The 27,959-nt window shown below is 40.0% G+C and overlaps 2 protein-coding genes across 8 annotated transcripts in view; one reads left to right on the top strand and one right to left on the bottom strand.

Annotated features, from left to right (window-relative positions):
• The window catches only part of PDCD5 (programmed cell death 5), a 29,605-nt gene extending 2,966 nt beyond the window's left edge, over positions 1-26,639 (top strand). Inside the window, exons 3-8 of one of the 5 annotated variants that reach the window (XR_014493458.1) lie at positions 604-665; positions 1,632-1,723; positions 2,775-2,846; positions 3,559-3,657; positions 4,633-4,707; positions 6,186-6,315. Coding sequence is in view for 1 of the 5 variants with exons in the window: in XM_083370839.1 (XP_083226965.1) it covers positions 604-665; positions 1,632-1,723; positions 2,775-2,846; positions 3,559-3,600 (268 nt within the window). In the remaining 4 variants the exon portion in view is untranslated. Of the gene's footprint in view, positions 1-603; positions 666-1,631; positions 1,724-2,774; positions 2,847-3,558; positions 5,053-6,185; positions 6,371-19,063; positions 19,126-26,620 lie in introns of those variants that run through there. The other 4 variants (XR_014493455.1, XR_014493456.1, XR_014493457.1 and 1 more) reach the window with 4 other exon arrangements.
• The window catches only part of ANKRD27 (ankyrin repeat domain 27), a 37,564-nt gene continuing 14,798 nt past the window's right edge, over positions 5,194-27,959 (bottom strand). For all 3 annotated transcript variants that reach the window (XM_083370836.1, XM_083370837.1, XM_083370838.1), the window contains 17 exons: positions 24,923-25,015; positions 23,488-23,615; positions 22,829-22,911; positions 21,231-21,346; positions 18,847-18,939; positions 17,884-18,081; positions 16,251-16,310; positions 16,005-16,127; positions 15,073-15,117; positions 13,506-13,628; positions 12,693-12,890; positions 12,104-12,223; positions 11,305-11,466; positions 10,323-10,422; positions 8,700-8,781; positions 7,627-7,699; positions 5,194-6,633 (listed from right to left, as the gene is read on the bottom strand). In XM_083370836.1, coding sequence (XP_083226962.1) covers positions 6,376-6,633; positions 7,627-7,699; positions 8,700-8,781; positions 10,323-10,422; positions 11,305-11,466; positions 12,104-12,223; positions 12,693-12,890; positions 13,506-13,628; positions 15,073-15,117; positions 16,005-16,127; positions 16,251-16,310; positions 17,884-18,081; positions 18,847-18,939; positions 21,231-21,346; positions 22,829-22,911; positions 23,488-23,615; positions 24,923-25,015 — 2,055 coding nt within the window. In that variant the 3' untranslated portion in view covers positions 5,194-6,375. The remainder of the gene's footprint in view (positions 6,634-7,626; positions 7,700-8,699; positions 8,782-10,322; positions 10,423-11,304; positions 11,467-12,103; positions 12,224-12,692; positions 12,891-13,505; positions 13,629-15,072; positions 15,118-16,004; positions 16,128-16,250; positions 16,311-17,883; positions 18,082-18,846; positions 18,940-21,230; positions 21,347-22,828; positions 22,912-23,487; positions 23,616-24,922; positions 25,016-27,959) is intronic.

The raw sequence follows: 27,959 nt of genomic DNA, 5'->3' as shown, positions 1-27,959 counted from the left end.
ATTTTTTATTAAGATACAAGGTTTCTGGGATAATTTGTAATCTGTCATCCTGATTAAAAAATTTGCCCTGGCAGTTATTTATTTATTTATTTATTTTATTACATTTATATACCGCCCTTTCCCGAAGGACTCAGGGCGGTTTACAGGGTGATTAAAAAACCAAGATACAAAAGTTAAAAACAAATTTAAAAAAATTATATTTGTCCCTGCATAAATAAAACCCCAGTTAAAATTAAGATTAATTCTCAGCCTGGGCCAGAGAGCTCGAAGAGCCAGGTCTTCAGGCCCCGGCGGAATGAACGGAGGTCGGGGGCAGTCCTCAGCTCCACTGGCAGCTGGTTCCAAAGGGCAGGCACACCTTATAGATGTAAAACTGATTTTTCAGATTTTGAAAAACTGTAGAAATTAAACTGTAGAAATGTTAATATTAAGAAATTGATATGCTAGAATAATTAATGAAAAAAATCCAAAATATAATGTATAACTAAGTCATGCATTGAATTATAAAATTAACAGATATTATAATTAGCATTTTAGCAGAAAGGTTAACATTTTGGGACCAATTTTTATTTTCTGCTGTGTAAAATTATTTCATCATTACAGGGAGGCTGAAATGAGAAATAATATTTTGGCTCAGGTTTTGGATCAAGCAGCACGTGCCAGATGTAAGTATTTATTGTTTGATTTATATGACCATTCAATTTGCAAAAGGCAATTTGGGGAAAATAGAATACAATAAACCTCTTGAATGGACATCAACAGAGCAACGAAACTAACAAATTCACAGGCCAAGCACTGCTTATCTCTTTCAAGATTTTTCAGTCAAGATGCGTTCATCCAACATTCTGGCCTAATGCCCAGGGAAGAACCAGGTTTTCAAGGGTCTTACAGAAAGACAGAGGAGTCTTGGCATTAACCTCTAGATAAAAGTCTTAATTGCAGGGGAGCGTGTCATAGGGTGTAATACTATCCATGCCTAAATGGCACTGACATTGTACACATACTCAGAATTTCATTGGTCAGCCGTCGTCCACTCCCCTCAGTTTTGAACTGCTGTATCTTATTGGTATCGTTCATCCAAAAGCATCACAGCATGCTATATTTAGTATCCTTAATTATAGCAATATTTATATATTACCTGTAGGTATTTGATTTTGTCTTGATTATAGCATCCTGAATATTCTCAACAACTACTTCGTTACTTGAAAAAGTGGTGCATGTATAACCTAAAGCAGTCATTGCACTAAGATGAGTTAGAATACAAACCCTTCCTTAAACTTCTGTACCATTCTCTGGTTGGTCAATTTTTACAAAAGTTTTTATTTAAACACCAGTACGTATAAGGGTTGCTTTTCTTAATTCAGGTTTAAGGTCTGAGATAGATGTAATAATCTTTTTGTTCTTGAATATACAGTTGTGGGAGCCAGCTTGGTGATTAAAGTATTGGGCTAGGGTTGGAGAGATAATCAGCCTTGGAAATTTACTTGGTGATTTGGGGCCTTTCTCCCACCCAGCCAAGGCCAGTTTTGCTGTGGTGTTAAAATGAAGGGAGATTGAGCTCTTGAGAGAGCAGTCCAGATATATCTCTTAACTAATCTTTAATTAACCAAATATTTATTTTCCTCTTGCAGTAAGCAATTTAGCACTTGTTAAGCCAGAAAAGGCAAAGGCAGTTGAAAATTACCTTATACAGATGGCAAGATTTGGACAGCTAGGCGGAAAAGTAAGTTTCTTTCTTGTTCTTAAGTTCCCTGCAATATTGCTCTCTAGCAAAGTATTCAGAGGTGTGGAGCAAAGTATTCAAAGGTGTGGTTTCCCAAAGTACATTTGGATGGCTATTATTTGAAAAGGGAATAAAAACCTGAGGTTTTGTTTTTTTTCTTATTTGGAATTCGGATGGTGTAACAGCCTGCCAAAAACTTATAAAATGTTCACTGCAATTAGAATGGTCCTTTATCTCTCTCCCTGGGTAACTTCTTCTCTGGTTTCAGAGAACCAGGAAGCTGTTTTATATAAAGGAGAGTATGGGTGGACCCTTAAAGAACCACTTGCTCCAAAAGAACTTCTACTGGCGATGTTGCTAAGCAGGAGTGTTTCCTGCCTTTTTTAGAACTTGCTTCGGTGGGGGAAGAAGCAGCCTGTCTCCCAAGCCCTCTGAGCATTCTGGATATTAGTGACTTGAACAATATAGCTAGCAAAGCAAGCAGTTAGCTATTCGTAATATTTTGACAGTTTTCCCACCTTAGCTTCTGCCTCTTTGCTACTGTGCTATTTGTATGTGGAGGACAAAATCATAAGTATAGTTCGAACAGTTGATTGTTGCTATTTGTATCTTAATAAAAAAAGGTACCAGTAATTCGACCTGCCAAACTCAGTTTGGCAGGTCGAATCCCGAGTGCCGCGTAACAGAGTGAGCGCCTGTTACTCGTCCCAGCTTCTGCCAGCCTAGCAGTTCGAAAGCACGTAAAAATGCAAGTAAAAAAATAGGGCCCACTACGGTGGGAAGGTAACAGCGTTCCGTGCGCCTTTGGCGTCTAGTCATGCCGGCCAAATGACCACGGAGACGTCCTCGGACAAGCGCTGGCTCTTCGGCTTTGAAATGGAGATGAGCACCGGCCCCTAGAGTCGGAAACAACTAGCACACACGTGCGGGGGAACCTTTTACTAATTCAACATGAGAACCATAAAATATTTTAAATCCCTGCATTTTTCAGCTAGAGCTCTCTCTACCATTCTACCAAGTAAATATTCTTTCCATTCTCCTGACTTCTTAGGTATCAGAACAAGGGTTGATAGAAATACTTGAAAAAGTGAGTCAGCAAACAGACAAAAAAACAACAGTGAAGGTGAGATATCTTAAGACTAATTTAAAGTAATTACATCTGGTTTGTACAGAAAGGAAGTAAAGTAGACACAGCATAGTTGGCAGTGAGTATTTGATGTAGCTCTTCAGGTAGAATAGAGCAAATTACATCATGGAATCTGGCAGCAGATAATTTACGGATGTGAAAGGCTTCCTATTTATTGAATATTATCTGCTCAATACATTGCATTTGTTTTTCTTAGCCCCTTTTAATGTTTTGCCCCTTCACTCTTTATCTTTGAACTGCTCCCACTCTTGCAATATTCCACAAACTGTCTGTTCTTTCAAGCTTAGGATTAGGATGGTTATTGAACCCATTTGTGTGTGGGGTTTTTTGCTATTTGGTTCTTTGGATTTTGACCTTGGTCAGTTGTCTTTTTCTTGATATGCCTTATTTTCTTTTAATTTTTTCTGTAAACTGTCCAGATTCTTTCTTCTGCCTCCCCCCCACCCAACACCATAGAGGCTAAGGACACTTTAAGTAGATAAGTTTTAAGAGTACAGTTTAACTTTGTGCACCTTCAAAATTGTATAGGAAGACTACCTAGCAATAATATGGGATTACACATCAGTGCTAGAATTGTTGTACGTGTGTGCGTCTTATAAACTTTTGATATTGTTACTATAAATCAACTACTGACAATTTAGCCTCAAACTATGAAGCCTGATTCACCTATATTCTATCATTCTTCTAGTTCAATAGAAGAAAAGTGTTGGATTCTGATGAGGAAGATTAATTAATGAAATATGAAGACGGTTGTCAACTGCTAATTGTCTGGAATATGTCAAGGAAAGTATGTTCTATCATAGATGAAAGTTTACACAATGTTCTGTACACATTTTTATAAAAAGTAAAACGGATAAGCTTGCCTTCTGTATAATTAAGTGAAATTGTTTTCTTAGATAGGTTTTATATGAGCTTGAGAAATAAGGATTCATTATTTCCTAGGTTTCAGCTTTCCTTTCACACCATGTAGTTAAATTTACTGTGCAACTGGCAGATGTGAAAAGATATTTACCCTGACTCTCCTGTAGGTACTTCATGTCCCATAGGAAATGAAATACTACCTTGCCAACAAATACCAATTTGTCTACAGGCTAAATTACATATTGGAAAGAGAATTTTGTTTTTATATTTAAATGGAGGGGGGGACATACAATATACCCATAAAGTATTCATTTATTATCCATGAGTAAAAGTTGAGGAGCAGCCATTGAGTTTATTCTCTCCCCATGTAGAAATTCTCACCTCATTTTCAATTATCTTAGCTGTGTTTAATGCCAAACAAGATTTCCTGATGGCTGTGTTTTTGAAATTGGCTTTGAAGCCTGATTAGCATTAGTATGGTTTCAAAGGATCAGAAATACAATGTGTACATTATATTTCAGAACACTTACTGGAGTTTGATAAACTTGGTTTGGAACCAAGCAAGACAGGCTGGTTCACAAAAATATGGCTGCATAATGTATTTTTGACTAATTTGCTGTATTGCAAATTCAGGATGCTTTGCTTAGAACATCATGAAATTTAATTAAAGTCTGTTTGGGAAAAGAAAACCTTCAGTATGTTGTTTTTATACAGAAGCAGACTAATAAATGCTTCAATTTTTGAACATAATTTAGCCAAAATTAATTTTAAGGTTCTTTTTAAAGAGAAGATTTTAATGTTTGCTAAAATCAATCAAAGGCTAGTTTCTGTATTTTATCTTGGTGTAATTCACCACCACATAAATACATTCTATTCTACTGAAATTATTTCCCATTTTCAGAGTTGTAAAGCAGCTCATAAGACCACCTTCCATGCATGATGCCACTGTAAACAATATACCTTTTTGTTACTGAACGTAAGTGTTTGATCCATGCATAAAATATCCTTTATAAGTCAGAGTGTTGAAAGAGATCTTTTTCTGGCTTGTATAGGCTCTGAAATGTATTAAACCTTTCCATTAAGCAAAATTAGCTGTAACCAATTCTTGTCTCTTCCTATTCCACAATATACATTTTGTACAACACTGGAAGTCCTCTCTCTCTCTCTCTCTAGGATGGTGGCTGTAAATAGTTTTGAGGAGCACAGAACTGTGTTCATAGATTGTCTTGAGACAACTGAATTAGATTATTGAATAAGCATTATAGTCGGGTTTATATAACAGATTAAACTGAACCCGAGCATAACCAGGCAGGTGGGGGTTTCATCCTAGGTTCAGGTATCTAGTTGATCCTCAAGAAATATCTTGTGTCCCAAAAATACGGGTTTCAGCAACATTCTGAACATTTTAGGAGACGCTCACAGATTAGCTTACAAATTGTGACTTAAATTAAAGGGTCAGACATTAAGAACACATAACAGTTAATTTTACTACTTTAGTTTACATTATTTGGCACAAGTCCAAGGCACATATGAAAATTAGGTGAGTTACTTAGTAGAAAAATAAACTTTTTCAGCAGCAAGCTAAAGCTCAGTTTTTAAACCGTATGTTAATGTACAGAGAAATTCTAAGTCAACCTTACTACCTAAAACAAGTTATTAAGACACAATTAAACCAATTTAAAAAGCACACAATTTTGTATACAAACATTACATAAACACAAAATACGAAATGAAATTATTGCGCTATTCAGCATAACTGACTTGGAATGTTCACCTAAAGTTGACATTCCATTTCTAAAAGTGCACAACGGACCAGTTGGAAGTGCCTTTGAAAGTAAGGGCAATGAAGCTGCTTTTCAAAAATTGCAACTTAAATCAGATGTGCTCTGCTCAACTAGGCTCATCTTAAGTAGGCCTATTTTGTGTGCCACAGATACATGATTTGAAATAGCTAATGCGGTTGGGCTGCCCAGTTACGTGGGCAGTTCATATAACACAAAACATACTGAATAGAAGTTTCAACTCCGCTCGGGAGGGAATTCTTTTTTAATTAGGGTCTATTCTCTTCTGCAAGATGCAATGTGCCTTTTGTTAAAAGCCATTACTCTTAATTTCCCTGTTCCAGCCTCCACTGCAATCAGTTCGGTGAGTGCTAAATGAGCTACACAATTTTGCCTCTTTAAACTTTTAAGTACCCCCTCATTACTGTTGGGAGTACTGGAAGCATTCCAGCCATCAGCAGTTCACCAACTAAAACCACTGCATTTTCAGAATAAAAAATAGAACAATCCTTCAAAAAGCCATAAAAAGTTTTTCTCTCACATATCTTATTGTTACTAAAATTGATTAGAGAGTGCAAATACTATATAGATTCTGACATTCAATATATTTCTAGTTTTTTTAAAATATATTTCTATTGTACGGGATTTTAATAATTCATTCAAAAATAAACAGGAATGTCCATCTCCAGAAGTGCAAACTCCATGCCAAGTCAGAGGGGGAAGCTTCTCTTCCTGCTGAACGTCTGACGTAATTTTGAAAACCTCGATCCCACGTAGCCTCTTCAATGCTGAACCGCTCCACCTGAAGCTCATGTTCCTTGTGTGAGACACCCGGATTTCCTTATTCCTTTTGTTTTAGAGCATCAATTCTCAGGACAGTTGTCAGTGGGAGCAGCATTTGCATCTCTGGGTGAGCTGTAGAAGTCACCGATACCTGTTGTTGAAAGTCCCACGCTAATAGTGTGACTCCGTTGTACTTCTCTTTTTCTAAAAGGTGCTATCCCTGCATCGCCTTCAGCGGTTACAGGTCCATCGCAGCTCTTGGCATCAAGATTATGAGTCTGGGTTTGCTCTAACGCATCCACTGGATTCTGCTTGTTATTAAAGCTCTTGATAGCTAGCTTAGAGAAGAAAGGAGGGAAGGATGGTAGTTTTTATCTCGTTGAAATGCAAAGAAGTCCATTTCAATACACACACACACACACACACAATGACGGGGTGGCTCAGCGGGCTAGGACGCTGAGCTTGTCGATCAGAAGGTCGGCAGTTTGGCGGGTCGAATCACGAGTGCCGCGTAGCAGAGTGAACGCCTGTTACTCGTCCCAGCTTCTGCCAACCTAGCAGTTCAAAAGCACGTAAAAATGCAAGTAGAAAAATAGGGACCACTACGGTGGGAAGGTAACAGTGTTCCATGCGCCTTTGGCGTCTAGTCATGCCGGCCACGTGACCACGGAGACATCCTGGGACAAGCGCTGGCTCTTTGGCTTTGAAACAGAGATGAGCACCGGCCCCTAGAGTCGGAAACGACTAGCACGCATGTGCGGGGGAACCTTTACCTTTACACACACATGTGTGTTTGTGTGTGTGTATCCATTCTGACTGTTCCATGTCCTCTAAAACAGCATTCACTTTGTACTTGTTTTACAGATTTCCAGCCCACTTCTCCTCTTTAAAGAGTTTTGTTTCAAATTGCTATTGTTTCTTACTGCTAAAATCTTTGAAAAAGTGTCACATTTTGTTCCAAGCTTGAAATAAGCATATGCCCCTGGTTGCAGACTATCAAAATGCCTTGATAAGATTTTCCAAGGCTGAAATTAAAATTTCACACGGAAAGAGAATTAAGTCTTCCCTGCTAATGCTAGCCAATGTTCATTTCCCCTTTTTTTTCCTGCAGCAAAGAGAAAATTGGCAAATCTTGCTCTAGGTCCTGGAAGCCCACATACGTTTCTTCCTTCACTATACAAACCTCTTTCCCTTTCTACTTTTTCCTCTCCTCCCTCTTCTGCCCCAAATGTTCATGTTTTTATTCTATAAAAAATATTTAAAAGTTTTATCTCACGCAGAATTTATTTGTGTTTTAAAAAGCAAACAAAAGTGCATTACTGTATACCTACCTGGTGCAATAATTCTTCATCAAAGTTAGGCACACTTTTATCTTTTGTTATGGCTTTGCGCAGGTCTCTTGATCTAAGAGAACACAAGAGGGAAAACTTAAGTTACTCCATGCTTCAGTCTATCTCACTTGGTTCCTCAGCCCAGCCGCCAGAGGGCAATATTTCAACTGAAAGAGGATTAGCTTGCTTTCACTTCTAATGCTTGAGTTTTCTTGAAAATCAATTGCCAGGAGGATATCCCCTTTGAAGTTTGTAAATTTAAAGCTCCGAAACCAAACCATTTAAAGGTATTCTCTGGACTATATAAACCATTCTTCCAAATGTCTAAATTAGAGTTGGCTTTTGATGGGTGTGCATATAATCATGCATGTACATTTGTAACATGTCCTTTCCTGGTTTGGATGGATTATCTTAAATTCAAGGTATCTTCTCAGTTCAATTCAGTAATCTTGAAATGCATATACACCCAGCAGTCCTTCTATTTTTAGAACAGCCAATATAAAACATTGATAATACCAATTACAGATAGTCCTCGGCTTACAACCATTCATTTAACAACCAAAATTATGGCAGTGCTGGAAAAAAGGTGACATCCGACCAGTTTTAATGCATACGGCTGTCACAGCGTCCCTGTGGTCACATAAATTTGGGCACCTGGTTAGCATGTATTTATGATGGTTGCAATGTCCCAGAGCCACAGCATTGCTATTTGTGACCTTCCCAGCTGGCTTTCGACAAGCAAAATCCATGAGGCAACCAGGATTCATTTAACTAGCATTCAATTCACTTAATGACAAACAAGCCTGTAAAATTGGGCACAACTAACTTAACTGTATTGCTTAATGATGGAAGATCCGGTCTCAAACGTGGTCATAAGTTGAAGACTATGTAATTTGCACAGAGGTTAATAACTGATTCGCTATAACATGTCCCCATAATTCAGGGGCGATTGTCAAAAGATCCATTCCTTATTAGATTCCAACATCTGAGGTAACTTCAGCTCTTCACATTCACTCTGGCAATATCTTTTAGAATTGGGCATTTTTAACACTTCACAAAAATTTGAAACCTACTTGTTAAATCGATGGATTGACTCAAGTAGTTGAAGGCGCCGGGCAATGAGATCATCTGTTGTCTCAGGAGTCTTAAAACTGACTGTAGATTTAAAGTACAAAATTCATGAAATGGGCAGTATTCTTGAGCACTTGACTAGGCAATCCTCCATTAAAATGAGCAGCATAATCTGCTTTTTTGACAAGGTAAAGAAAGGCCTGAGTAGGTTCAGCATCATGGTGACAGTGCACCTTGTAATGCTGAATGGATTATGGATGGGTCAATACTTCAGGCAGAATGAGATCTGGAACAGACCATAGAATTTTAGGCAGCAAGTACAGGATGCGTCTGGATGCTCACTTTACAAATAATAAAACTTCCACTGCATATAGGAAACAAAGTACAGTTAGTCCTCGTTTAGCGACTACAATTAAATGAAGTAGCTGCTAAGTGAAACTATAGCTTGTGCTTAATCATCTTCAGCTTTGTTTTGCTTAATAGACCTGCAGCGGTCATAATGCAAAGACAGTTATTTTATCATGGTCGTAACTGCAAATGATTGTTAAAACAGTCACTAAACAAGGACTATCTGTAGAGGTTTCTCACCATTGTTTGTCTGCAGCCGTAGGTACATGTGCAGGCACAGAGATCACTCCTATGGGAAGCAGTTTTAAATACAGCAACTCTGCTTATTTGTCTCACATAGAATCGTCAATGATAACTGCCAGCTTTGCCATTTGCATTTTGTTAGGTGCAAGCTGAAAACAATGCCATGTGGAAAGAGAGTTTTGTGCAGAAATTACAACAATCAAGGGGCAGTCTACCTTGAAATAGGACCCCGGAGAAGAACAGCTATATAAGGATTGTAACTTGTGAGTTTTCTCCAAGGCTCTTCCTGGCTATGTAAGAGAGGTTTCACTGGAATAAATGGACTTTCAATCTGATTTACAGCAAGGAGTTTTTAAGGAGAACAAATTCCTTAAATGCGCCAACCAGGGGTGGAGAACCACTTGCAGGATGACTGAGGGTGGGCAATTGTTCTCATTCTGAGTAACGAAAGCAAGTGACATGTAATTTGCAATCTATGTTGGAAGTCAGTTGTGAAAAGAAAGGCAAATCTTCACCCATTTTCATTTCTAGATTCTCAGAGTGGGTGTTGTTTTAAAGCTATGAATCATTAAGCCACAGGTAAATGATCTTGCTTACACAATGGGAAAATAAAAAAAGGTTAGCTTTTCTAGAGCCACGTTCACCCTTGGTCTTGGCACAAACTCCACTACTTAAATCTCAGCATTACTGCACTATTCAACAACTCAGCATTAAGCAAAAAATAAGCTTGAGGCCACAGATTAGTATCAGCAAAAGATCCAAAATCACTGCTGTTCATTTCTGTTTCGAAGTAATAGCCAGCCTTAATGGAGTGCACCCGCTTAAACGTTATCATTTGCAAAAACTCCAGCAACAGTCAGGCAAACACTAGCCACTAGCTATCCTCTTGCACACACAGGTAGAAACATAACCGGCAAAGAGAGAAGATGCTTTTATTTTTGTTCAGCAATCAAAACAATATCCCTGTGTTCTAGCTGCTTTGGAGAACTGTCCTATTCTCAGTAAGCTTTCACTAGTCACAATGGAGCACTCACTTTTTTTCCTGATCTTCCGCGATACGCGAGCTTTGCAGAGCGTCTGTCCGTCCTCCTCGGAGGATGCCGCAGCCTGAAGAAGCTTGAGGAGGCCTGAATTCTTTAAACAGGGTGGAAGAGAGAGGATAAATGGAAGGATTTGCTCCTATTAAAAAGATTACTGAATCCCACTGGTGTTGCACATGTCACCCAACCGTACCATCTTGAGATTAATTTGAAAGCCAGTTCCATCTTTAAATCTGATACACTGTATTAATGCAGAAGAGGAAAAGACTTTACTAAGCGAACAAAGACCACGTTTGCAGGCAAGAAGCCCCCCCCCCCCCCCCAGATCCAGTGCTCAGCATCTCAAACCAGACCTGGCTTATGGGATGAGCTGGTGGCTCCCGATTTACTGATTAGGCCACAATGGATGGACTTTGTGGGACATACGTATCAACTGTGGTTTAAAAAAATCAACACGAGGGAATCATATGACAATCGAGCATAAGGAGCAACCCAGTCATTCTAAGCAATCCTGAAACAACGGCCTGGTTTGGATTAGGATGTTTTTGTCTTCACAGATAGTCCTCACTTAAGGATCGTAGTTGGGATTGGTGTCTTCATTAAGCAAAGAAGTCGTAAAGCATAATGTCAGATGACTAGCTGCTTAGCAACAGTAATTCTGGCAGTTCTGGTTACCATCCTTAAATAAATCATTGTCAGTTGTTAAACAAGGACCTCTTGTGGCTTCGATTTCCTGCTGGTTTCCCCACTGACTTGGCTCATGGGAAGCCAGCAGGAAGGATAGCAAATCGCAATTACATGACTGGACACTGATGGCCGGAAATCCAGGCAGGTTGCCAAGCACCCAGATCACAATCACGAGGGCACTACAAGAGCCGAACTTCAAGGATTGGTTGGGAAACATATTGTGAGCCCTATAAAGATTTAAGCATTTCTTGACATATATAATGATTCTGAGACTTCATGTGCAACTTACAGGTCCAGCATAGTCAAGAGGGGTGCACTGCCTGTTGTTCCTAAGGTGCACCAATGCGCCATGCTGCAGCAGCAACTGAACCACTGCTTCGTAATTTCCTATCACCGCTTTGTGAAGAGGTGTGTTGCCTTGGTTATTGGAAAGGTTGACTGAGGCTCCATGCTGGAAAAGCAAAAACAGGAAAGGGGAAAACAAACTTCTTTTACAAGCCGTGCTTGCAAATTTCAAAGCCTTCTAATTTCAATTGATTCATTCATGGACAATATAGTTTAATCCCTGAGGGCCCTGCAAAAAAGAATTTATATATCAGACTTTCTTGGTAGGAGTATTCAGGAGTTTTAAAAAGTTCCCATCTTCTTAGAATATCTCCTAAAAAAAGTTTTTGTAGCACTTCTTTATTAAAGTCTGAAGAAAAGGCTTTTCCTGTGTGTGCTTTTATCTTTTGAGCTGGAAATGCAGAAAATGATCTTTTTTTGCAGGGTTACCATGCAGCTAAGTTGAGTTCCACCCCAATCCTTTACTTGCACACATTTCTTACCTCGGATTTAAGAGATGATATGCACATTTTTGTGCCTTCTCTTCAACACAGTCGTTCTCACAAAGTGAGAAAACAGCTTGTTTGTTTAAACAAACCTCATATTACTGTAACTTCCAAATGTGAGAAGCAAGCTTCAGTAAAAATGAAAACAAATATTTTCAATCTCAATCCATGCGACCGTGAAAAAGGAGTAATTGATTCGTGAGTACCAAGGCAAAAAGAATAGAAAAACAGGTAAAAAAGCAATACAGGATCTCTCACCTGTAATAAAATGGCTGCTATCTCCTGATAGCCTTTCAAGGAAGCATACATTAAGGGGGTATTTCCATAAATGTCCTTTTTGTTTTGCTTAGCAGTGCACTCTATCAGAAATTCCACTACCTGTTGGAACAAAGGGGCATTATAGCTAGTTTAGTTTCAACACAAAACAACAAACTGGGGGAGTCTGAAATCTGCTTTAATTATTGATTCTGATTATGTGCCATCGTTGATGTTGACTCCTAGTGACCACACAGATGAGATGTTCTCCAGATGTACATCATGACAAATGTCCCTAACCTGGTCTTTGGGGTCCTCCGATAGTGCCTCCATCACCATTACAACTGAGTCTACCCCTCCTCTTATTTTTCCTTCCACCCTTCCCAGGAACAGCCCTTTCCAGAGAGCTAGATCTTTATATAATATGTCCAAAGTAGGTTAATTTGAACACGATCAATTTGTGCTTCAAGTGACACCTCTGGTTTGAGCTTTATTATCAGCATGAATACGAGCGGTGCCACAGGCTGTCTCTACCCAGGATCCGAAGACCAATGTATTCACGGGCTTCCCAGCTATCCATTTGATGGCTCACCTGAAAATGGCCATTCTGGCAGGCGAAGTGGAGAGGTCCTGCTTGGTTCACATCTTTGGCTTCAATGTTTGCTCCATGTTTCAGTAACAGGGCTACCAGGTCCACATGCCCATGTAGAGCAGCAATGTGCAGTGACGTCAGACCAGTTTGATTGGTAACGTTCACTCCAAGGCCATTTGAAGGTAGCCTGAAGAACTTCTGGTGGGAGAAATAAAAGCACACAGGACATCAGCCTGGCATTTCTGCATGACCAATTCCTCCAACCAGCTGAGACCAACACATAACAACCACAAAACACACCATGTTTTACTTTCAAACTTTTTACGTGTTACCGTGAGCGGGGCTAATGCAAAAAGCAGTGGCATGAAATCATATTGGTTGACTTGGAACTAAGGAGGACTTTCCAGACAATGAGAACAATTAAACAAACTCAAAGTAAGAGGCCTTTGATTTGCAAATTAAAAATGGGAGGGGGAGGTAAGATGACAAGAAAGACACACCAGACTGTTTGGGAAAGGAAGATCTCAGCTTACTTGCACAGGTACAAAACTTTCCTGGTGCAGAGGACGAGACAATGCCCAAACGAGCTGTAGAAGAGACGGCTGAGTCAAGGCTATAAAGCCACCTTCTACTCTTCTTAGGAGTGAAATGAATTTCCTTCAATCAACCACCCAATCCTTACAACAGCCCACTTAATGAGGAAAGCAGTTTTTTCCCAGCAGCTCATGGGAACATCGTTAGAAGGCAAGTGTGATTAATTGCAGACTTCTCATAAGCCAAGTCAGAACATATCCGATAGGAGCAGCCACCAACCTTTTGCAGAGGGCTACATCTCGAACACTGACACAAAGGATGACATAATTCTGGGGTCCTCATATTGCTGGTTTCCTTGGGATCTTCCAGATCATCATCTCCCCATTCCAAGAGATAGCGCACCTACAATAAATACAGAGGATTGGAAAATACGTGGGTTGTTCAGGTCTCATTCCCTACAGTAATCCATCTTTATGAGCTCCACACCCTTTCGTAAGGAGCCTCACAGCTTTCCTACACATTAAAAACCAGCCTAACAGAAGAAGCTTAAGACTAAAACATTTGGCTTTTGGAAATCTCATTTTATGCTTGAAAGGATTTTTGCCCACCTGGACACACAGAAGCATTTTGAAATCTTTATCAATCTGCAATGTTTGCCATTCTTCAGCCCAGGGGTAAAGATGTCATCTCAGCAAGAACAGAACAGCTGCCTGGTATTTCCCCAGAAATGGGCAAATTAAATGAGACATGGCAGAAGACGTAACGTTGGCCCCTTGTGATATTTCATTTCCTACCAGGCAAGCGATAGAACCGTTAAATGTTATCACTGCCAAGATGAATTTGCTAAGGAGATGTGATCTAAATTAGGAAAGACATCCCCTCTTAATCTAGACTTCGATGTTCCTCTCTGCTCAATCCTTTTAGCTGGGATTGCTGGAGATTAAAAACCAGAAGGCTTTGCACCAGAATAGGCCAATGTCTTTCCTCAGCTCTTGCTGCTATTTTATTTATCTTTTCAATACGGTTCATGTTTGAAGCCAGAATGCTAAGTCAGAAATGAGGGAAGCATAAGAAAATTCTTGGTTATGAGCATTGTACAAAGGGAAAGCTTTTTAAAAATTTTTTTACAGTCACTGCTATTTAAAAACCCAGCATGTGCTCCATCTAGATCTAGAGGAAATGAAGCCACATAGCCCGTTTTTATTCAAAATCTTTTTTTATTTTTATTCAACATTTTATTCAAAATTTTCTTGTGAAAAACAATGCTCCCAGGTAGGACTATCAAAATTCAACGCAAGAACACTGCATCAACCAGGAACGGCATGTTTAAAAAATGGCACAAATTGAACTATTTAAATACACTCCATACATACATAACACATGCATATAAATGGAACTGCAACAGTTTAGGTTGTCGTATGGAATAGTCCTACTCAGGCTGGACATGCCTTCTTGCAAGGTCCACCATATTGTCGTCCTTCCCCATGGAAAAGCAATGAAGCAACTTGCACCACTGAACATTTGGGGACACTCATTTGGATGCTTTTGTAACTGGCATTGTTACGATGGCTGAAAACATCAGGATCACCCACTAACATTTTGCTGTTCCCATTACCAGGATTGTGGGCAACTGGAACAGGGCGATGTTTTCCAGCCCGCCCCACAAGAAGAGTTGAGAGTATAAACCTAGATGTTCCCACTATGCAATTGACAATCTACTTCCACTTGGATTTTCTTTAAGAACTGCTGACTTACAATGGGAAACTCTACTTAGCACCATCATCAATGTATGCGCCCACCAGCATCTACAGTCTTGCAAAGCATGAATCCAGTGAACTGCTCTTACCATCTCCAAGTCTCCATCAGCAACTGCTCTTAGAAGCTTATCCACCTACAGAACAAATAACACAAGAAAGAGAAAGCATTTTACCTGATTTGGCATCTATTACAGAATTGATATACAGTATTGCAAAGTGGGCTTCCGCTCTTACGACTAGCCCAGAAGGTGCAGCACATACAGAACAGGGCACCGAGATGTTAAATGGTTGCTGAAGCTGAAGGTTTGGTTTGACATAAAAGAACCTTAAAATTTAGACACCAGGAGAGAAAGCCAGTTTGGTCTACTGATTAAGATACCAGACTAGAAAGCGGGAGACGATGAGTTCAAGGCCCACCTTAGCCATGAAAGCCAGCTAGGTGATCTTGAGCTAGTAACTCTCTTAATTCAACCCACTTCAGAGGGTTGTTTTGGGGAAAATAGGAGGAGGAAGGTGCATCAGATGTGTTATTTGTAAAAATAATAAAAGCAGGATGGGATGGGATGGGATGGGAAGGGAAGGAAGGAAGGTTTTACAAATGTCCTTCATTGTTACAGATCTAGTTGCTTGCTAAGTGCAAGAACCATGCATTAAATATCTTGTAAGCAGGTTTCTTAGTAGCAGCCCCTTCATTCTGAAATACTCTCCCTTCTAAAATTTGTCAGATACTTAAAAACTTTTGAGTTTCTAGGCTCCGGTTAAAGATCAGCCTCTTCCCTGTATAAATCTGTGCTATCATCTCCTCTATCTTCCATATTTCAGCATCTATATTCATCTACTGCAATATTCCTTCTGAAATCTGAGGTTTAGCAGCACATAAGGGGAATGTATGCATCTTCGATCTCCCGAATCTGCCAATCAAGTGGATGGAGCTTGATGCTATTTAAGAAAGAGGGACAAAACAGGGGTTATATTAGAACTTGGACCGTCCTTCCAAATGCTCACCAGATCATCAGCTTACCTCTTTATAATTAGATTTGGCTTCTTCTGGTGTCACCGTTGTCACTAGTATTATGGAAGATAAACTGGAGGTGGATGATATTTGGCTGATGGTGTCTTCACAACACGAAGATCGGACTGGTGACTAGTGGACACCCCGTAAAGAAAGCAAAAGGAGAAAAAGTTGGCTACATCCCACCTGTATTTAACAGCTGATAAGCAGGATAGCTCAAAACAAAGAGAGTTAGGACCAACACATTTGAATTACCTGAGAAGCATGTTGTCCTTTTTCAAAAGTGAGGTAGTTCAGTTCCATTAAGGATACAATCTGCAGAGAGATTAAAAGCCAATGAGCAAGCAAGTGCAGATCCCAAGAAATTACCCACCTGGCTATCTAATAATAATAATAATAATAATAATAATAATAATAATAATAATAATAATAATAATAATAATAATAATAATAATAATAATAATAATAATAATAATATTAATTTAATTTCTATACCGCCCTTCTCCCGAAGGACTCAGGGCGGTGTACAGGGCAATAAATACAATAAAAAATACAATGTACAAAAGTTAAGAAAGAATTAAATAATGTAGCCCAATTACAATAAAAATTAATAAGATTAATATTAAAATACCCCACACCCATCAGACCATGCTACCAGCAAATATATTAACTGAGTTCACAGTTAATTAGCACAGTTCACAGTGCTAAATTATAACAGTCTGTTTTCTTGTGGCTTGTAAACCATTTTTTTTTTACTCAAATGTTTTCTGCAAACACAGCCAACTGTGGATGATTCAAGGAACGCCAGTTAAAGAAAAATGGCCTAGCCATAATATACAGAAACTTAAGAGAAGTTAGTCAAATGCATTTTAAAGTCATATAGGTTTTTTTGTAGCTTCACAAAATAAATCTAGCCAAAGTGGGGGGGAAAATAATTAAGCCAAACAGAGTAGTAATAAACTTGAACTGGTTAGGTTTTTAGGATGTCACAAGACTGCTTGTTTTTATTAATTTGTATTGAAGATGCCAAAAAACAAAGAGGAAAGTTTTGGGAACTTTTACTATGCATAAAAGCAAATCTAAGAGTGCACAGATACAGATTCTATATTTCTCTTCCAGCTCTTCTGTGCGTATGAGTTATGTATAAAATACAACTGTGACCTTTCTCCAACATTATAATTCAGAAGCTATTTTTAAATGGCTGTGCAAACCTCTGAAGCATCTACAAGAAATCAACCAAGCTTAGAGAGCACCAAGGACCTCACAGAAATAATAATCATGTGTTAATTATAGCAATAGCCATCGCAAATAGACTTATATACCGCTCCTTAGTGCTTTACAGCAGCGGCCCAGGGGAACTGGGCTGCACAGTCAGCAAGCTGGGGCAGGGCAGGCTGCCACGCATGCACAGTTCAACTTGCACATGATGAGCTATGTGCATATGTGCATACGTGCCAGCCCACCGCTCGCCCAAGGCAAGCTGCACAGGCACACATCCAGACCGGCCCACTGCTCGTGTGGCCCGATTCCGAATAGGCCATAACCCAGTAGTGGGACCCCTGCTTTACAGCACTCTCTGGGCAGTTTACAGTGTCGGCATCTTGCCCCCAACAATCTGGGTCCTCATTTTACCAACCTCAGAAGGAGAGAAGGCTAGACTAACCTTGAGCCAGTCAGGATCGAACTCCAGGCTCCATCGCTGCAGAGTCAGGCTCCATCGCTGCATTCTAACCACTGTGCTACCACGGCTCTTTTATTTAATTACTATTGTAAGTATTGCTAAGGCCTCTGCCCTCTCTGTAGTCAAACAGTGAGAATATCTAGGATGTCTTGGCTTCAAAGTTACTGAAAAAGCATCCTAAGAATACTGTAGTTGATTAAAAAGTACCGTTGAATTTAATGTGCATTGCACGGGCGTCTCTTTCATCCGGTTGAGAATGCCTGGGTTGGCTCCATTCTGCAGGAGAACTTCGATGATCCCTTGGTAGCCCCAGCGGGCAGCTATGTGAAGAGGTGTGTCTCCTTTTTCATTACCAATGTCTAACTTGCAAGAATGGATGTCGTAATAAACCAGAGCTTTGACACACTACAAAATTAAAAAAGAACGACACAAGACAAGAACTTTGCATGAAGGCAATGGCTTATACACAGCCCGAGGGGAGCCACTGCTTTGCATTTTATCCATCCAGAGATTAACCCTGCTATGCCATGAGTAGCAGACAGCGCACACGACATGGTTAAGCACACCACGCATTTCACACATTTGTCCACATAACAAAAGAGAAAGGAGACAGACTGTTCAGAACATTGCCCTTGAGATGGTTACTTTCAAAGAACCACAACAGCAGCAGACCCACTTTCAGGACACACGCCCATGTCTTCATCCAGACTATTTGTGGATTGCTTTAATTGCTGCAATTTTATAGTAACACACATTGGATATAATGTGTTTCAGAGAAGCCTTGAAAGGTTAGTAGTGATGTCTTGAGCTCGGGAAATGGAGAAAGGATAGTGTAAAAATAATAAAAATCAATTAATAGCCTTTTTAATGCTTCATATGCGCAAGAATAACTGAAAACTGGAGAGAGAGAAAACTAACACATTTCAAATTTGCTTGCCCCTCAAAAGAGATGGAAAAGAAAGTTATGGTCCAAATGACCCTTCACCAACTAGAGCAGGGGTCTCCAATCTTGGCAACTTCAAGACTCACGGATTTCAACTCTCAGAATTCCTCGGCCAGGAATTCTGGGAGTTGAAGTCCACAAGTCTTGAAGCTGCCACAGTTGGAGACCCCTGAACTACAAAAGTGAAGGACACCTCTGAAAACAGCAGTTTTAAACTCTCTACTTACATCCTCGTGCCCATAAGTGCAGGCTAAGTGGAGTGCAGTGTTGCCATTATTATCCTGGGCTTCAGTGCTTGATTTATAATGTAGCAAAAGGAGCTGAAAAGAAAAAGAAAAAAGCCAATGTTATCCAGAGAAGAAGTCATAATAGGCTGATATCTGCTGGGCGTTTTATCGTTGCTGAAACCAAATGAAATTAATTAATGCCCATCTTCCCTTTCAGCCACTTTTTTGGACCAAGCTGCAAACTGGCAGGAAAACATCTCACTTTCCACTATTCAGAAACCAACGTAGGGTTACCACCAAGCTACCCAGACCTCTCTGTCAATTGGTAAACACTGCTTAGCACTTCGAAGAACAGCTACCAAAAATAAAAATTCCTTAAGCTAGGTTGATCAGTGGAATGATTTATCTCCAGAAGTTGGGGGTGATTTTTAAGAAAAGATTGGACAGCCACCTATATGAAATGTATATAGGGCAGGGGCAGGCAACCTTGGCTCTTTTATGACTCGTAGACTTCAACTCCCAGAATTCCTGAGCCAGCCATGCTGAGGGGAAAGGGAGAGGTTTCCATGCTGAGCCATGCTGGCTCAGGAATTCTGGGAGTTGAAGTCCATGAGTCATAAAAGAGCTAAGGTTGCCTACCCCTGGTATAAGGTTTCCTACCTGATCAGAAGGTTGGACTAGAAGACCTCCCAAAGCCCTTTAAACTCTGTTATTCTGTTAAGTTAATGCACCATTTCTGGCAAAATGGGACTTCGCCGCTGAACAACAGCATAGCCGTCCTTCAGAAAGTTGCCTTAAAATAACGTTTAGTACCAACCCAAGAGATTTCAAGCTACTCTGTCATTTTACATCCACCTGTTTCAATAAACTCACACATGGCCCTTGCCTTTTGCACCCTCCTTCCATTTTTCACACCTCCGTCCACACTCACTTCCAAAGAATCTTACCTTCTACCTCTGTCAACTAGAATAATACAAGATGAAGCAGCTCAACAAGAGCTACTACCTGCGAAATTCAGAGACTTTTATGGATGAGGATAATGACGACTTGAAGTCAACATTTCCAGGCTCCAGTCCTAATTGAGGTACACCCCTATCCCGCCTACTTGAGCATCTAGGAGGCACGTGCAAAAAATGGCTGACTCATGTGTTTATCCAAAGGTTGCCAAAGGAAAAATGATCGGCGGCAGGACCTCTGTTTAATAATAAACCACTCCTTCTACAGTGCTCTTCACCTTCTCAATGAAGGCCCAACGACACCGCTGCCAATAAAAATGATTCTAAAAGCTGGAACTTTTTTTTTTGAAACTTAAGAGCATCAAGAAACCTGACGGCGGACGAGAGCAGAAGTGGCTGGAACAATACGGTAATGAGCAGCTTTGGAAACATCTTGACTTTTCATGGAATATAAATTTTACAACACTGAATTGTTTTCTCCAGTCCACCTCCCCACCCACCCAGCTCCTGAAGCAAAAAATGGTGGAAGATGCAGCTTCATCAATCAACATGTTTTATTCATGATTGGCTATTTATGGAGACATTATTGTAATCCTTGCAAAAGACAGCAGGAAGCGAGTATGGAAGAACTTAAGGCTAAATGCATCCGTTCTTTGGGCTGCAGGCCAGCATCAGTATAAGAGCATTTCCCCCCCCCCCAACATACAGGGCCAACATCTCAATTAGGTCGAGTGGGGCAACCAACTCTAGGAAGAAAGGCAAGAACAGGGATTAGAAGACAAAGGTTAGCAAAGAATCCTCCAGCTAGCAAGACCGTGGCTGAGGATTCTGGGAGAGGGAGTCCACCCAGCTGAGACTGAAGAAGGTTACAGCCTCCTTGACTCACAACCATTCATTTAGTGACTGTTCAAGGTTACAAACAGCACTGAAAAATGTGACTTATGACAGTTTTTCACACTTACGCCTGCTGCAGCATCCCTGTGATCACGTGATCAAAATCCAGAGGCTGTGCAACTGGCATGTACTTATGATGGTTGCAGCGTCCTGGGGTCATGTGATCAACCTTTTGAGCCTTCTGACCAGCAAAGTCAATGGGGAAGCCAGATTCACTTAACAACTCTGTGACTAACTTAATAACTGCAGTGATTCACCTAACAACGGTGGCAAGAGAATTCGTAAAACGGGGCAAAACAACAACTTAATCACTGTCTTGCGTAGCAATGCAAATTTGGAGCTCAATTGTGGCCGTAAGTTAACTACCTGTATTCTAAACACCCACCCACCCACCCCATCATTCCGCTATTAAAGAAACCGAGCCCAGATTTTTCTTTCAGGAGAACTCAGGACTGAAAAATACCTAGATGTTCTTTTTGTCAGTCTACAATTAAAAATAGAATGACACATAGTGGTTCACAAACTGTAGCTTACTGTGACATTCTGATATCCTTTTTGACAGGCGAGATGAAGTGGGGTTGACCCGTGGTAATCCGTGGCATTGACAACCGCGCCTTTGGAGACTAACAAGTCAATTAACGAGGCTTGCCCTGGGGGAAGAGAAATTTGCTCATTATCACCCAACCAATAACATTTGGCTGTGTTGTTTTTTTTTAAAAAAAGCCTGTTGCATTTTCAGAGTCGGTTCTGAGAAGGTGATAATTTTCTCTTTATCCTTTGTGTGCAAACAGCAATCTCTCTCCAAGTGCAGGCAGCATATTTTTCGATTCAGAGCTGAGCAACAGAACGTCCAGCAATTATAAATGAGGTTGATTTATTCCTGAGGGTCAGAGCTGAAGACCAACTGAAGGCCGTAAGGCAAAAAGCATCCTTTATTTAGGAACTTGGGGGCAAGCTAACTGAGCAACCTCATTACCACCAAATAAGGAATCTGCCCTCAAATGTTCAGAGGACTTTATATTGCCAAGGATATCAATGCAAGCTTTTAGGACAGGGGTCTTCAAACTTGGCCCTTTTATGACTTGTGGACTTCAACTCCCAGAATTCCTCAGCCAGCGTGAAATCCACAAGTCATAAAAGGGCCAAGTTTGAAGACCCCTGTTTTAGGACAAGGCTCACACTTTCTCAAGGCAAGGCAAGAAACTGGAGGAACCAAAATGATTTTAAAAACCTGTTCCTTGCCAAGTCAAAAACCAAGATAACCCACTATTTCCTTCTGGAAAAACCAAAATAATCAGAGGATGCAATTCAGAGAAAAGCTCCTATCTTGCAAACTGTCGCCTTGAAAATTACATCATATCATTGGGCAGACTATGGCCTTCACAATGTTGCTTCACATCCGAGCTCCCAGCATTCCCAGCTGCTCTAGCCACTTGCCACCGCAGTATCTCATAATTCAGGCCTTTTTCAATATCCTTTAATTTTCCTAGCTCTTAACATAGACTGCTTAATCTTTTTTTTTAACACAAATAATCCTTGGCATTTTTTTTCCTTTCTCATATGCAGTTCTCTGATGTAGGCTTTCAAAATACAATTCTCCTTTTTTTCCAAGTTCCCTTTTTATATGTCACTCCTGTTGTTTACACAGAATGTATTTTTAAATAGCATTTAAAATATTTTTAATATTTATCAGACAGTATACCTATTTTTATTGGAGAAAATGAAATACACTTTATTTGCTGGTAGTGTTATATCCCAATTCATTTCCAGCAAAAATATTCCTTAATGAAGGGGTGTGTGTTTTTTTTGTAATCCTACTTTTTTCTTCTCTTGCTTTATTTTGCAAATGTAGATGGTTGCCCATCTCAACAAAATAACTCTGGGCAGCTAACCAAACATAATGCAAAGCGAAACATATAACAGTATTAAAAATAAACATCAAAAAAGACCAAGTAATAATTTTTCAAACAGCGTAAAGAAAAACATCAAAATTTGACTCTGCTGGCCTCTTTGCCCTAAAGAGTTTGAAACTTTCAGAACATCCAGCTAACAGAGCTAAAGGATTTGTGATTGTATCAGAAAAGGGTTATGCTACAACATTTGAAAAATGAAAAAAAAATTGCAGCGCTCACCATAAATAGCAGCTACATGGAGTGGAGTAAATCCCTGATCATCTCTAGAAAATGGTGTAACAATCGAAGGATCATTCAGCTTCCTTAAAGCAGTAATAAAAGATATGATCAAACTCAAGCAGAACACAAGTATTTTAATATCCTTGCAGCTTTTTATATCCACAAGAAGTACCCTATTGGGAGACAGTGGTTGTAAGGCTACAATTCCACCATCCTCTGAGCTTGCTAGCAACTCTTCTGTCAGCTTCAATCCTTTTGTCCTAAAAATAATGGCATCACCATCAGCATTGACAAATTCACCATCCATCAATTGCAAAAGGCAGCCTCTACTTGGAACAGCTTACATCCTGCGACCGATAACAGCATCAAACATCCACATCTGCCTATCCCAGGCTCTTGGCAAGTACTAGATAGGTAGATTAAAAACACCAAATCCCGTTTGAACATCTACTGTAGCTGACTGTGCGACAAACAATAATACTGGCCTATCTTTCTCAGCCTTGGGAAGGTAGCTGAATGAGCACCTGAACAATCCTTATGCACATGCAGACCATAATCTGGTATTAAATCTAAATTAAGCCACTGAAGACAGAATCAAATGCCTTAACTTTCGTTCTGAATCACTGGGGAGAACTCTTGGAGAAAAATATGAGTCTTACCCAGAAACTAGCTTCTCGCATTTGTCACAAAAGCAGAGCGGATGGCACATGTTTTGCAAAGCATCCTTGTCGCCGTCTCCTTGGCTCAATAACCGTTCTACTTCTTCTTGGTTGCCCGAAGCAACATGCTGCAAAGAAGAATGTGAGAAGAGACACATCTGGGCAGGTTCAAAACCCAAACAAAGAAGAAAGACACCACAGGAGAAGAAAAACCTATTGAGAATCCTAAGAAGGACTCAAGGTCAGCTCTCACATCACAGCAATTGGTGGAAGAGCTGGTGTGTTTCCCTCACAAGTCACTGGTTTTATTGTCTACCATCTCTCTAACAATCCCAATTCTAGACTGCATATCCACTGTGACATCTCTGTAACTGTTAAAATGGTAAAAATGACTGGGTGTCTATTCAAGTCCTGCCGAGAACACTACGTCTTAATCTCGCTGAATAGGTATAAGCGATTTTCTCCAATTGCTATATTACATCCTATTGGAACTGTGGTTCCAATACACCTGGGGGGGGGGAACAGGTAGGAAAAGGCAGGCGTGAGATTACAAACTTAGATGTCCAGGATACATTTCCATAAGCTATTTTAAAAAGTGTAAGAATTACACCATTTATCAAGACAGGAGTGGAGTCCAAACAATACTGATTATTGGGATACTGGAAGCTTTTAAGAAGAAACTGGACAGTCATTTGTCTGAAATGGTATAGTCTGCTGCTTGAGCAGGGGGTTGGACTAGAAGACCTCTAAAGCGTCTTCCAACTCTGTTATTCTGTTATTTGCGATAAAGACATCTTTTAACTATCGCAGAACGGGTTGATCAAACCCTTTCTTAGGATCGTATAAATTTATTTGAAAATGTGGGTTGAAGCGTGGAGTCATCTCTCCATTTACAAGCATTCCCAAAGAAGTGGATATTTTTTAAAATAAATAAATAAATAAATTTAAAAATCGTACATGCAACTTCAACAGCAATAAAAAGGCTACCATCAAATTGATTCAGCAGCTTCTCTGTGCCAGCAAAGCCATAATCTGCTGCAAACAAACTCTCAGCGCATTAAAGTTTAAATATTTAACTAAAGAAGGAATTTTAGGAATGTGCCCACAGAGATCACTCCTAGGAAAGCTTTCCTCCCAGCATCGTATCTCCAGCGATAGATGATTAAGTGGAAGGAGAAATCTCCCAGGCATTCTTAGAAAATAAATACGATTCCACCAATGCTGATGCTACGCTGATTAAAGCGTCCAAAATTACAATTTAAAAAGCCAATTAAAGTGGCACAGGAAAAATAAGCGCTGTTCTTTGATCAACTCCAAAACACCCAATTTTAGTCCACAGGTAGCAGCGGAAGACAGTCCTCCAACGGGTTGCAAGGGAAAGCATAATATTTTCCTAATTCTTGCTGCGCTAATCCAACAGCTCTGTAATCCAAACCTTAAACAAGCAGTCTATCGGGGTGGTAGACAGTTGAGAGAGAAGATTCATTCTTTGTCTTAAGAACAGCTTTTCACTGAATCCTTCAGATGCCTACAAAAGGAAAAGGGAGAGAGGGAAGCTATTAGCAAGGAGAAATATTTAACAGAAAACAGGTATTTGTAACCCTCTTTTTTCCACTGGTTTAGCAGACGTCAGATCCATTTAAACTGGTGAATTCCAGTTTAAAGCCCAACTCTCAAAATTGGACACTACCGATTTTTCTAGCACCCGAAGGGTGGATTTTCAGCTTTAATTTAACCAATGAACAAAATGAATTCCAACTTTCAACCAAAAGCTTACATATACGTAGAATCCTAAAAAAAAAAGTGAGCATTAAGAAAAATAAAATCACCACCAAAGAAAGAACCACAATGTCATCCAAGAAAACGTCTGTATTTTTACCAGCTATGTTACTGATTAGATGTATATCCTTCCTCTTTTAGAGAAGCTCAATGTGGCATGCATAAGGGGTCCTTTTTAATCTTACAATGCAGCTCAGCAAGGGGTGTGATAACTTAAGTATGCCAAGTATTCTTCTGCAGTAGATTACTGTAAATCAGGGCCTCCTGCTTGTTGTCCAACACCTTAACCATTACCCCGCATTGTCTCCAGATTTATAATATTAAACGTTTGAGCATAATCTGCACGTGACAGAGCATCACTTAAGAGCCAGTCTGATGGAACACAGTTCTCCTTGCTCAAAGACGGCCCTATTTCTAATTTTTGTATCAGTATGGATTTGTGGCCAAAGATCAGAGTTGCATCGACATTAACTATTCTCAGACAGGAATTATAATTAAATTTTCTTATTTAAGAGTCTTCTCGCAATAAAGTTTTTAATCAGCTGCATTCACACTATTTTTTACAGAATACAAACATTGATGCAGGTAATCCTTGACTTACAAGGAGCCGTGCTAGCACAGTGGTTAGAAAGCAGTATTGCAGGCTAATCCTGCCGGCTGCCAGTAGTTCAATCCTGACCGGCTCAAGGTGGACTCAGCTTTTCATCCTTCCATGGTTGATAAAATGAGGACCCAGATTGTTGGGGGCAACATGCGATATCTCTAAACCACTTAGAGAGGGCTCTAAAGCACTAAGAAGCAGTATAGAAGTCTAGGTGCTAGTGCTAGGCTACAACCACAATTGGAACTAGAATTTCTGTGGCTAACCAGGGTGGTTAAAATAAGTCGCAGCCAATTTTGCAACCTTTTTTTTTTGCCGTAGTTGCTAAGCAAATCATTGCAGTTGTTAATTTAGCTTCCTTCATTGACTCTGCATATTGGAAGCTATCTGGGAAAGTTGCAAAAGGCGATCACCTGACCCTGGGATGCTGCAACTGTCATAAATACATGCCAAGCACCTAAATTTTGATCATGTGATGATCAGGGATGCTGTGATAGTTGTGTGAGGACCGGTTATAAATCTTTTTAATGCCGTTCTAACTTTCTTACTAAATTACTACTGCTAATCAGTGCTTTTTTTGTAAAAAAACAAGGTGCCGGAACTCACACGTCATACAATCTGCCTTGCCTACCCTACAAAGTTCCATCCAAAAAAGGTGCCGGAACTCCGTTCTGAGCGTTCTATGAGAAAAAAAGCTCTGCTGCTAATAGATGTTTAATGCCCTTGTCTACTGCTGCTTATTTTACTATAAAGGTGATTTTCAGCTGAGTAATTGTCTCCCAGGAAGGTAAAATGTAGAGGGTCAACTGTGAAGTGACATGTTGAACAGGTAAGAGAGAGCTGTTAACAATAATAGAGTGTAACTCTCTAGAGAGAAGATACATCAGGCAAAGCTGGGATGCCTTTGAGTTTTTGATTGGTAGTTCGTGTGTGAACTTATTGTGGTTTGTAAACCATCATTTGTAGTTACCATAAAATATGAACTTGACCAAGGCTCAACACGTTTTATAATCGGCCATGCTCTGATGACATAGTTCATATATATTCTAAGCTAATATGCTTATCTATAAGAAAGGTTTTATTTGATCTGCATTAAGCTAAATGCAAATAAAATTATTGTGCTCAGCACATGAGGTCAGCTAACCAGTAATGCTATAGATCAGGGGTGTCAAACTGCCGGCCCGCAGGCCGAGTGCATCATACGGAGGCCATGCCCACCCCAGCTGCGGCAATGCAAAAAAAGTCACGATACGTCAAGACATCACGTGACGTGGCGAGTTTGACATCCATGCTACAGATGATGATTTCATTTGCTGAAGACTTCCCACCCCACGTTTCACCTTGGAACAGGCAACCTGGTGCCCTCTGGGTATTTCAGGTAGCCATTTCAGAAATCCTTGGGTATAAGGTCAACAAAACACTGGAGTCAAGGATGAGAAACTCGGTCCTTTTAGGTGTGTCATTAACTTTCAACAGATCCTGACAGCACAGCCCATGCAGAGCAGAAGTCCAACATCTTTGGTAAATGCTTGGCTGGAGAAGGCACTTTTTATATTTTATAACCCAGGAGATTATATCCCTTTTTTTTCCCCTCTCAAATCTCAGAATTGCGGCTTGTGTCAAGACCAATTGCAGTCCGGTTGGTAATGAAGCAACATTAGCAAGTCAGCTTAGATCAATTCCAGTTGATAAATAATATTGCTTATTCCCTTTTCTTACACCGCACCACCCCAATCCAGTTCAGATTGAGATATATACTTTGCTAAATCATTTTGGCTTAATCTGACTCTTCACAAGATAGCAGCTTATTTTCAAGCAGTAAAGGGGAAGAGCCAGCACCTCAAGCTCCCAACGTACATCTTATCAAACAGTTTCCTTACTTCCTAAGCCATATAGCAAATAGGTTGAGTAAGCTACAGATCAGTTTCCCAGGCTAAATCTATCATGTAAGCATGGCATTGGGGATTTAAATGCAAGTTAAGGCAAAGAGGTTGAAGCATGAAACTCATGGAATTGATAACACTGCAAATCCAAAAGAAACACACATACAACCATTCGTGGTTTGCCCTCCATCTTCTAACATCTGAAATAA

This window comes from Vipera ursinii, assembly GCF_947247035.1.
Source record: "Vipera ursinii genome assembly, chromosome: 10".
NCBI lineage: Eukaryota > Metazoa > Chordata > Lepidosauria > Squamata > Viperidae > Vipera > Vipera ursinii.
This window is presented reverse-complemented; position numbering and strand designations above follow the sequence as displayed.